Source organism: Pteropus vampyrus, unplaced genomic scaffold, assembly GCF_000151845.1.
Source record: "Pteropus vampyrus isolate Shadow unplaced genomic scaffold, Pvam_2.0 Scaffold236, whole genome shotgun sequence".
In the NCBI taxonomy this organism is placed as follows: Eukaryota; Metazoa; Chordata; class Mammalia; order Chiroptera; family Pteropodidae; genus Pteropus; species Pteropus vampyrus.
Window position 1 is genome coordinate 1,592,332 of NW_011889017.1, and position 11,806 is coordinate 1,604,137.

The following is an 11,806-nucleotide window of genomic DNA, read 5'->3' on the forward strand; positions in this document are numbered from 1 at the left end:
CTGTATTGTTTCTGTGGAAACATTTCTCTTATTCCACAATTCTTTTACCATAGGATATGAATAGTCCTTTTATCAAACATAACTTAAATACAGATGCTTTCAGTGGCCATTCTTATCTAATCTGCTTGTACACAGATAAAAAAAACTATTTTAGAATAAAAACTCCACTAAAAAATACTAAAATAGCATATTTTATGCTATGTGCCAATCTATATTCATAACACAAAAACATATAAAGTTAACTTTAAAAAGCATTTTAAAGCATAGTAAATTCAGTAACATACTTCTCGTTCCCCAACAATAACACGCTAACAGATTGGTTAGACTTTTTCTATATACACACACAAAACACACTGTAAGTAATCTTCCCGAACTTCCAAATGAGGCATAATTTAGAGTTAAATTTTTATTTATTTACTCTGGGCTTACACACACACACACACACACACACACACACACACACACACACACACACCCTAAGGTGCACTAACTTTTTAATTGGCTTTAGAGAGTGTTGAAACCCCACTCTCATTACCAATTCTCTTGTAAACAACCATCAAACATTGCTGAACCTTAGTCTTTGTCACTACTTATGCAAATATCAGACACTACCCAAGTGACCCCAAATTATTCTGCTTCAGCATAACCAATGAAGTTCTTCCATGCAGAACCCGAGAAGCTTGATACAGAAACATATGCCACTTCTCAGAGCCAGGGCAGTGCATGCAATGACCCAGGAAGTTCTTTTTCTATTTCATCTTCAAAGAAATGCTTTGCAAGTCTTCCTACTAGAAATTATTTTCTCAAAGGACATTTACTTACAGTGAACTTTTTATTTATAATACCCCAAACAAATGTTTATGGGCATATGTGAGTTAAATAAAAGTGGATGTTCATTCTGAGTTTCGAAATATTCCCTTTACAGCTTCACGGACCACAGTTTAGCTTCTACATTAATTAAGATGACACCCTTGTTTTCCTAGTCTACTGTTATTCTCTGTGTTCACATGAGTTTACTAGAAACCCATTTAGCATGTAGTGCTTTTCTAAAAATGTGGTTTGGCACTATTGGTCAACTGCAGTTATCTATTTTGCTTAAAAAGAACCCTTTTCCTTCTTAAAAGTGTTTGCCATCATGCCCACACAAACTCTGGAAAAATAGCAACCAAAAACGATGCCTCATCTTTGTTCAGCCACCATGAAACATACAAACTGCTGTTTTGATTTCAGAATCCTGAATCCTATAGGTTGAAAGGAATTTTATACTGGTGGGATATCTTAAGCAAAACAAGCTAAATCGGGTCTCTAACTAAACTTCTCTCTTACAGTTTAAAATTTTTCCCTAGGCTGAAAAAGGCATTATATCATACATGAATCACGTTTCTGAATGTATCTATGTTATCAGAAAGGCCTTGAATCCTTTTAGGCCTGTAGGCACAAATCCCAGCTCACTCCTCCTGTTACTGCAAGAACCCACTCCTGGGGCCCTCCTGAATCCAGTCCAGGTTTTTACTGCCTACTCCACCAAAAGCTGTAAAAGGTGTTATGTTCTCAGACTGTTTTTCTGATTAGAATCAGATTTCAGCAAAATGTACTTTCATGTTCTCTACAGCACATACCTATTTGAGCATACCAAATGAATTTGTGTGTGTACATATTTTTTCCCCATTCAATTTTAGTTGTGCTGGTATGTTTATATGGTCTGTGTCTTGGACAACGACTAACCCTCAACTCCCTGACATGCTAGCAATGTTTCAGACGTACCTGTAGTGCTTACTGTAACTTCAAGCAAAGTGACCTTCAGCTGAGAGTCATCGTTTATGGGACACATTCTGACAACTTCCAGTTGATTTAATTAGATGCTGAAGTACCCCACTCCTGATAATTCTGATTCTTTTCAGCTCCTATTCTATGGTTTTAATAAAAACATAAATAGCTTTTCCTCTATTACATAAAAAACGGTATTTACCCTACAGCTATAATTTTCAATCCCATGAACGTTATCAAACATATGCTACATTTAGACAGCATTAAACTGGTCTGTTTACTTTAAGAGCAAAAGGCATATGGATCCCCAAGCCACCCTGATCATCACTTTGTAACCCCGGCAGACTGTTGACCTTAGGCGAGCACCCACGTAACACTATCCACTACTATGTGGTTCTGTGGTTCCCACAGAGCTTCTATATCTTATTAGCAACCATACACAGAAACGGCTACAAAATTAAAGAAGAAATTCTCTTGAACATCCCTTGCCCCCCGCCTTTAAGCCTCTCTCCCCCCTCATCATTCAGAGTTTGAGATAGTCAGAATGCAGTGCCAGCTGCAAAGCAAGCAGTCTGTCTCTCCTCATGGATATTTGATGAGAATGTGAAGAACAATACAGGGCACCATCCTATCCAATTGTTCTTGAAAAGCCCCGTGTTGTTGTCTTTCGTTTTCTCTAAAGCACTGATTCTAAATCCTGGCTGCACATTAACATCTCCTGGGCAACTGAAAAATGCTCATGCCTGGGCTCTGCCCATAAGATGCTTTACTTCAGTGTGTCTGGGGTGAGGCCCAATAGGTAATTTCTCAAACCTCCTCAGTACGTCTAACCTGGGACAAGGTTCTCAGGGTTCCCCAACCAGCAGCATGAGCACAACCTCGAGACTTCTTAGAAATGCACATTCTGGGCCACAGCCCAGACCTACTGCATCAGAATCTCTTTACAAAGCCCAGCCATCCAGGTTTCAGCAGAATCTCTAGGTGACTCTTAGCTACACTCACGTTTGAGAACCATTGCTTTTAAGCTGTATTTAAGCAATGTTACTATTTCAGCCCCTTAGGAGAAAAAGAATGTCGGATGGAACAGCTCCTACAGTTTATGTGTAAACTACAAATGGTTAACTGTTCCCTTTAGCAGCCACCAAAATGGATGCTCATTTCCTAAGCGACTTTCGGGCCTGTTTTTATAAAATTTGAGGCTCAGCAAGAATCAACTGGGGCCTGGCTCCAGGAAAACAAAGGGAAAGGTGAAAGCTGCAGCCTGGGAACAGTTATAAGTTCAGGGCCCTTCCTAGCAAAACTTTCCACCGCTCATATCAAAAAGAGAGCGTTTGCCACTTCTTTGGGGTGGCTGACCTGGGGAGCATATCCAGTGTTAACAGATGGGAAAAGAAGAGCTGTCGGAAAGAAGAAAGTGGTTAGGACCAAAAAAAAAAAAAAAATCGTAGTCTCAAGATGACTTGGCTGCTCTTGGCAAGATCTTTGGGGGAAATGGAGGACATGGGAGCCAAAAGTAAAATAAAACAAAAAGGTTGAGCCAATATTTTGGCATTTAGGTCAAGGTACCAAAGAAGAGAGGAGAAATGAACCCACAGACACGCATCCACTTTCCCACCCTTCCTCCCACCCGCCATGAGGTCGAAGGGCCTCACCTTTCACAATGGTGGCCTCCTTCAGGTGATGGGACAAGAAGTCAATGCTGGCATAGGTGTTGGCTGAGGGTAGGGCGCCAGGGCCGGGCCCCCCACACACTCCACCGGTGCTGTTGGCCCCCACAGCGCTGATGAGACCCCCGAGGCTACGGGTCCGGCCCCAAGTGCTCTTGTCGCCCGACTGCGAATGTGGATGTTGCTGCGAATGCGGGTGTTGTTGTTGGGGAGACAACAGCCCTGGCTCATCTCTCACATCGATGGCGATGTAGTTGAGGCCATTCTGGAAGCCGGCAGAGGTCTCCCTGCGCATAGGAGAGCCACTGCTCCCAGGGCAGCCAACCAGACCCCCAGGCTGATTCGGTGTCCATGCCCGTGCCTGCTGGGGGAGGGGTGGTTGCAACTGGTGGGGGGAAGAGGAAGGTTCGTCGCCCCCACCAAGGATGCCACTGCCACCTCCTTCGCTGTTTTTCCTGAGAGAGACGTTTTCCACGGAGGCCGAGTTGTGGCGCTTCGGGTTGTGGGCGAAGGATGGGGACACGGGGGTCACAGTGGTGGTCGAGGAAAAGGTCTCGGAACTGTGGCGGCGGCGGCCCCCCTGCGGGTCTGCCCGGATGACCTTGGCCCCCCGGTGTGGGTCTGGGGGCTGGCCAGCCTGCAAAAAGGCCTCCACTCCAGACACCTGATCCATGAGACTCAGCCTCTTCAGGCCGGACGTGGGGCTGGTCACACGGGCACCTTCCGGCTTCGGGGGGGCCACGATGGGTTGTGGCGGGGTGGCAGCTACGCCAAAGGCCATCTCGGTGTAGTCACCATTGTCCCCAGTCTCCGAGGACGAAGAGGAGGCAGCGCTGGGGCCCTGGGATGTGGATGCTGGAGGCAGGCGGTACAGCTCCCCTGGGGGAGGTGGGGGAGGCGGCTGCGGCTGCAAGGAGGAGGAGGGGGCAGCAGGGCGAGGAGGCAGTGGCGGGTACTGGGAGGAGGCCTCAGGAGACAGGAGGGCATCCAAGGACCCCACCGGGTCACCGCTCTGGGTACTCGGTTTGGGTGACTTGGGCGAACTGAAATCGAGGTTCATGTAGTCGGAGAGCGGGGAGCGCTGCCGGCTGTCGCTGCTTGTGCCCGGAGTACCAGAGCCCAGGGATGAGGCTGGGCTGCTGGCAGACAGCAGCGAGGAGGACGAGGCAGCGGAAGCCAGCAGCGGAGGGGCAGGCGGTGACAAGCGCGCTCCGGTTTCGCTAAAGTCAATGTTGATGTATTCGCCCGGGCTCTTGGGTTCCGGCGGCAGAGGATACTCGTGCATCCTGGGTAGGGTCTGAAGCCCCTCCAGGGACAGGCGCGTGGGTCGCACTGCCCGACAGCGTTGGTTCAGGAAACCCTCTGGGCGGCCACAGCCGCTGCCACTCAGCCTCCCAGGCGAAGGCACTACGGAGTGAGGAAGCTGGGTGTGGCTGCCCCCACCCATCCCAGCCACGAAGACGCTGGCCGACTGCGTGGTCCCTGCGCTGGCCTGTGGCTCTGGCCTCTCCTCTTCTAGGATGCGCCCCACCGGGGAGCTCATGAGTACGTACTGGTCATTGTCCCCACTACAGGTGTAAGGAGCCTTATAGGAGCGGGGCAAAGAGCTGTAGCAGTAGCCAGGAATGCCCCTGAGCATCTCCCCACCGCTATGCAAGGCTGCTGAGAAGTCATCTGGTGGGGTTTCCGAGGTGCCTGCATCGCTGGGGGACATGTTGAGGTAGTCCCCGTTGGGAAGCAGCTTGCTGTCTGTATTCTCCATGGTCAGCTTGGAACCACACCACATGCGCATGTATCCACTGTCTTCGGGAGAGCTCTCGGCCGGGGAGCTGGCCTTGTAGCTGGCCCCGTTCACTGGAAAGGCCCTGCTGGCCACAGAGGCCGGCGCTGGCACTGCAGCTCCTGTGGGGGGCAAGGCTGCTGCAGCAGCCCGTGGCTGCAAGATCTGCTTTGGGGCAGACACGCTGGTGGGACTCATGGGCATGTAGTCATCACTCTTGCAGCTGCCACTGCCACCACCCATGAGGGCCACGCCAGGGGTCATGGGCATGTAACCATCGTCCGTGCCCAGGTTACTGCTGGAGCTCCTATGGGACCCAATCTCAATGTCGCCGTAGTCCTCAGGATAGGGGTGGTAGGCCACTTTGGGAGAAGACGCAGGGCAGGACGGGCAGAGGCGGCCCGAGCTGCCAGAGAAGGTGGCCCGCATCAGGGTGTATTCATCCAGGGACGCTGAGGAGGGCTGGGGCACCGGTCGCTGCCGGGCAGGTGTGGTCAGGGAGTAAGTCCTCTTCCTTAGCCCTCTGTCCAAGTCCTGAGCTCCGTCCCCTGAGACACGACGGTAGGGGCGGCCACAGTGGCTCAGGGGCCTGTCCATGGTCATGTAGCCGTACAGCTCACTCCCGCTGCCGTCCCTGGCCGGAGGTGTCTCGGCGATGGACTCAGGAGTGTTGCTCCTGTGGCTACAGAAGGCTCTCAGGTCCCCAGGGCTGGAGCCGTACTCATCCAGAGACATAAAGCCGGGATCGCTGGGGGAGCCGGAGGCTGAGGCGCTGCCGCTGGAAGGCCGCTGGCCCGCGTGGTGCTGCAAGGGGTGCTGTAGGTGTGGGTGCGGGCCCGGAGGCGGCGGGTAGGAGCCCGAGCCGTGCCCACTGCTGGAAGACAGGCTTCCGGGGCTGGTAGCGGCAGGGGGCGAGTGAGCCACGGGCATGGACATCGAGCGGCTGTGCTGCAGGGCGCCCCCTGCCGGCGTCAGCGTTACCTTGCTCGCGCGGCTGCCGCAGCCGCCGCTCAGGGTATGCGAACGACTAAGCGGCGCGCGCACGGGCCCGGGACTCAGGGGGCTCCCCGCCACCGACACGGGCCTGCCGCCCGCCGCCCCAGTCCCCGTCGCTGCGCCGCCGTCGCCCTCGCTGGCCGTGCGCACCCGGCAGGAGCTACATTTGGCGGCCGGCGGGGTGGCAGCCAGGCTGTCGGTGCGCGAGCGCCGCACCAAGCCCGTCTGGCTGGGGGGCAGGTTGACCAGGTGGTGGTGACGGCGCGCGCCGGGGACGCTAATGGGGTGCGTGGCTGATGATCCCGACGACTGGCTCTTGCTGCGCGGCCGGAACTCAAAGAGCTCCTTGAGCGCCTTCATGGCCTCTAGGATGGTCTCATGGATGTTCTGCGCCACCACCGAGTCGTCGGCCTGCATCCACAGCTCGCCGGGGCCGGTGACAGCTGAGCGGCCAACCTCGATGAAGAAGAAACTGTCCGAGTGGCCGCAGCGGCGAATGTTCATGAGTTGCAGAGTCACCGACGGCTGTTCGCAGTTGAGCTTCACGAAGCCGATGGTGCGCGCCGACAGGCAAAGGCGGTACACGCCCGTCAGGTTTTTGCTCTGACCCAGGCCCTTGGGCTTCAGGTTCACCTGCCACACCTCGCGGTAGGCGGCTGTGGCGGGCGCCACCAGCCCGTAGCTGTCATCAGCGCCGGCCGAGCCGCCCAGGGCGCCAGGCAAAGAGGCGCTGCAGGACCCGGCAGTGGCGGCGGAGGAGGGCGCGTCGCCGGCAACCGCGCGGCCCTCGCTGACCAGGTCGGTGAGCGCGCGGTACCAGCCCTCCTGCTCCTGCTCGTTCTCGGCCGCCACGGCGAAGTACTCGTCCTTGGTGTAGAGGGCGATCAGGTACTTGTGCTTGGCGTCGGCGCGCTTGTTGATGTTCAAGCAGCAGTCAAGCGAGATGACCCGCTTCGGGGCGCCAGCCTTGCTCCGCCACTTCTTCTCGCTCTCGTAGTACTCGAGCCGCGGCGGCTGCGGCGCCGGACCCCCGCCCGCTGTGGCAGTTGCCTCGTCGCCAACCGCGCCGGGGCCGCGCAGCACGAAGAAGCGCTTGTGGCCGTGCTTCTGCTTGCGCAGGTAGCCGCACTTGCGCACGCTGTGGTTGTTGTTGTTGTTGTTGTTGTTGAGGTTGGGGCCGTCGCCGCCCGCCAACCCGGGGGGCCCCTGCAGCGGCGGGCTCGCCATCGCGGGCACTTCAGGCCGCGCCGCCCGGCCCGGAGTGGAGGGACTCCGGGGAGCGGAGGGGGTGCGGGCAGGGGCGGCTCCCACCACCCCTGCACGCTTGCTGGAGCCCGTGTCCCTTGGGCCCAGGAGGTGGGGAAGATTCGGGGAGGCCCGCCGGGGCCGGTACCGCGCGGCAGCGCAGCGCCCTCCGCGCTCCGGAGCCCAAGAGGATGCCCAGCGCCGGCGGTGGCAGCCCCTTGGCTCGGCTGCCCGCAGCCACTGCCTCCCGGGCTCTCGGGCGGCGCCTGGGGACTCGCTGGCTGGGCCGAGAGTCGGGGTCCGGGAGCCGCGGGCCTGAGCCTAGGGCTCTCGCGACCGCACCGGTCCCGCCGCCGCACAGAGTTCTGGGGTGCCGGGGTGCGCCTGGGCACTCGGGGTCCGCACCGCCACCCGGGCTGCTGCTGCTGCCGCCGCCAACCGCGACCTAGGCTCGTCGCGGTCCCCGCCGCACAGTGAGTAACACATCGCGCACCGAGTGACTGAACTAAGAAGAGCAAAACAACATGTGACTCGGCGTTACGCAGGCACACACGGCGCGGCCGCCCCGCCCCGCCGCCTGCATTGGCGCCGCACCCCCCGACGGACGGCGCACATGACCAATGGGAGTGGGGAGTGGGGGGGCGGGCCGCGCACCCCCGCCCCGCCCACCTTTCTCCCGGGGCTGCGTTTCCCGCCGTCCCCTCCCCCTCCCGCGGAGGCCGAGGCTGGGGCCGGGGTGGGGTGGGGTGGGGTGGGGTGGAGGCCGGCCCTAGCCTCATTAATCAGAGGCTTGTTGTGGATGCCGGCGAAGGAGATGCCACCCAGGGCGGGAAAAGGGGCGCGCAGAAGGGGCGGGGGCCGGAGGCCCCTTCCCTCCCGCCTTTCTCTCAATTAATTGTGCTCGGAGCTTCCGCTCGGGATGGGATCAGGGGTGGGGGGAGAGAGAGCACCACAGGGGTCGGGGGTCGGCGTCGATCTAGGACCCAGGCTGCCCGCGGAGGCTGGGTGCAGGAGATGGGGTTGTAGCACCCCATTCAGGCCTCGCATTGCCCCGCCGCCGCCCCACTTGCGGGCGGCAAGAAGGGGCAATGAACTTGGCTGCCCTCTCGTAATCCCCTCCCACCAACACACACTTGGGCGAGCAGATCCCGCGCCCAGGCTCAGGGTGGGCGCGCGCCTGCCTGCCGCTGCGGGTTTGCGCCTGGGTGGTTCCTTGGTGCCCTGCCGGCGGCTTGTTTACGAGCATCACATTAGTCACCGGTGAGGTCTGAATCGATAGCAGCTTCGTGCCCCTTCCAGGAAGGAGAGTCGGGGTGCGAGAGGGGGCGCTTAAGTCTGAGCCGTGCTGGTCGCGGATAGCTGCCGGGGTCCTACCCTCCCGGAGGCACCCTTCCCCTGCACCTAGGGTCGTTGGCTCTCTCGGATTCATCAGCGCCATTCACTTGGCAGGTTCTCTGGAAGTTGAAATCGTCTGTTTAGGATGTAATAGGAGAAAGAGAAAGAGGACGAGCAGGCGTAGAAAAATGCAGTTTCCATAGTGCTGGGAAGAGGGCGGGCTCCAGAAAGAAAACAGCCCCGGGAGCCGGGTCTCTGCGGCGGAGTGCCCCCCTCCCACCAGACCCTCGTCACCGAGCACCGAGGCGTAGGAGATGGGCGGCTCCAGACCTGTGGGTCCTTACCATGCAGGGACTGCTGCGTTGAAGATGCCCTTGAAGAAGTGCACCCAATTTTTACATCTGCCTGGCTTTTGTGACTTTCGAAGTCGATTACATATAAAGACCCATACAATCGCTTCTCCTAAAATGACAAAGTGAGGGCTACTGGTGAGGGTGGGAGTTCCTGAGTTCAGATCCTAGCAGGCTTCGGGTCTTGCAGAAACTAAGACGGCTAACAAAACAAACCCTTGTCTTTTTTTTTTTTTTTTAATTTGTGTGTCTTCATGAAATAATTTGAAACAATAATGTTGGCTATTTTTATTAAGTCCTTAAAGTTTGCCTTTGTTCTCTGTAGTATATGAAAGTCTTTTATTAAACATAATGAAATCTTAAATCTAAGGAAAATAAAAAATGTAATTTTTGAAAGGATAATATATTTTAACATATTTGTAAGTATGTGGCTTAAAGATTCTGCTAGGCTTAAAGATTCCGCTAGTTAGCATTATGTGCCAAGATATCCCTACTTACACAAAAATCACAGTGCTTTTATTTTTTAGCATGTATGCAGTTATTATGAGTAGCATAAATTTAAGAAGAATAATTAATGAGGCGAATATCATAATAGAATTTGCTCAGAGGTATATTTGACGTTGAACCTCCGTTTTAAACCATGCTTTAAAAAAATACCACTTGGAATGCCGTTTTTAAGTGTGCATGTGAATGTGTGTATGTATGCACGTGTGTATGTATATGCGTATGTATGTACACCTTTGTGTAAGTATATGTATCTATAGGTGTGTGTGTACATGTGTGTGTATACGGATATGATCTTGTATATTGGGGGGAACCACATTTATGTTCATTGTACTCTGGTTTTCTATTCTTTTCAATTCTTATTGCTCTTTCTATGTTAACAAATGTTGCCTAGCAATATGTATACTCACAAAAGAGAGATAAAGGAATTCTTACCTTGGAGCTTCAAGAAAATGTGGTCCAATTTTATTCGTTTTGTGATGATTTACATCCCACTTTATGAAGGTTGTAAATGAGTCTGCCTATATGTTCAGTAATGCTAACTAGCAGACAGTGATCATGAGGCAACCTCTTTTCAGCATCATGTGATAATGATAATGATGTCTTCTGAAAAGTATCTTTTACAATTGTGCTATTCGTTTCTTATTGATTTTGACTTTAATACAAAATTAGACTTTTACATATTCATTGACTACCTGCTGTGCGCATGAGGTATTAAGAGTGTCGTCTTGGGTATGTTTTTCCCTTAGGACTATTCTAGTGTTAAATGTCAGTATTCAGGTTAAGGTGTCAGAAGCTCCGAGTTGGCAGTTGGCACTTTCCCCGTGTACTGCCTCAGTCACCGGTTGGTAGCAGAAGAGGGAAGGGTGAAGAATTATCACCTGTATCTGTGGTGTTCTCATACAAGAAGATCACAAATCTACATCTAAACTGCAAACTAATTGCTATTCTGCAGTCTTAGAACATCTAAATACAATTTCCATTCTCATTAAGAAGTCAGTCCATGAAACCAACAGTAAGGAACTCTGTAATTAGAAGTATCCCAGCCTTCTTCCTCAATGAAGGAACTCGTTGTCTTTCTTCCTTTCTATTACCAAATAAGCTACTTATTTATTTAAAGCTTGTTCAACACCTTGTGATTTTCCAACTGTTCTTCCACACTTTTTCAGCAAAAGTCAGCTAACAACATCTGCCAACCTGCTTTCCACGCAGGGCCGGTTGCTGCTTGCATGGCCTATTGCCAGCAAGCAGCCTGGTTGAAATTTTTTCTCATGGTCCAAGATCTTTCATTGGAAGTTCTCTTTCCTTTCATGGATAACAAATGGCCATATATTTTAGCAAGGAGTGTTTTTTTGTTTGTTTTTGCATGAAATCTTATGCAATGATTTATTGAAACAAAAAGTCCTTTCAGGGATAATTGAATATCTTTCATAAAATAGTCAATTTTATAAAAATGTAAATCTTAAAAATGTGTCACAAATCTGTACGAATATTATTAATAATAATAGTAAGCATTATTTATACTCTTCTCTGTTTCATATAAGAAAAGCATGTATAGGAGGAGAAAAATAAATAACATTTTGGTGCTTGTAAGTTTTTTTGTTTTTTTGTTTTAATTCTTAACTCTGTAGCTGTTTAACACTATTTTCTATCTAGATGAACTCTAAAAACTGATTAGACAGATCGTTAAGTGGAATACTATATAATCAGTTAAAATAGCTTTAATTTAAAATGTATTTTAGGAGGTATAGATTGTAACCTCAGAGGTTTATATTAGAGGATATATTTGGTCTTTTAAAAGAATGGCAGCATTTCATCACATTTTGCTTTATTAAATAATGTATTTAAATAGCTCATTTAATAAATTTCCCTTTCTTTGATGAATGAACCATACAAAGACAGACTTCCTCATCTAGGATTCATAAGGGGACTTCTTGCACTTTAGCAGCTAGTTTTTTTTTTTTCACAAATATATTTGCTAATATGTTTCAACTGAAATTTCACAAGAATTTTGTAACATGTTAATTCTGTGCAATAGAATGATTTACATGAGAGAAGGCAACTGCTGTTTGGATCACTTATTATCTATGTATGGCATTCCAAATATCTAAAGAATCAGGAATTGTTAATAGATTGGATCAGTTCCTCGGAAATTTTAAAGG

General features: G+C 51.6%; 1 protein-coding gene across 2 annotated transcripts in view; it reads right to left on the reverse strand.

The window, feature by feature from the left end:
- Positions 1-7,982, reverse strand: part of IRS2 (insulin receptor substrate 2) — a 28,548-nt gene extending 20,566 nt beyond the window's left edge. Inside the window, exon 1 of one of the 2 annotated variants that reach the window (XM_011373929.2) lies at positions 3,420-7,982. In XM_011373929.2, the coding sequence (XP_011372231.1) occupies positions 3,420-7,437 (4,018 nt within the window). In that variant the 5' untranslated portion in view covers positions 7,438-7,982. The remainder of the gene's footprint in view (positions 1-3,419) is intronic. The other variant, XM_011373928.2, reaches the window with a different exon arrangement.
- Between the last annotated feature and the right edge of the window lie 3,824 nt (positions 7,983-11,806).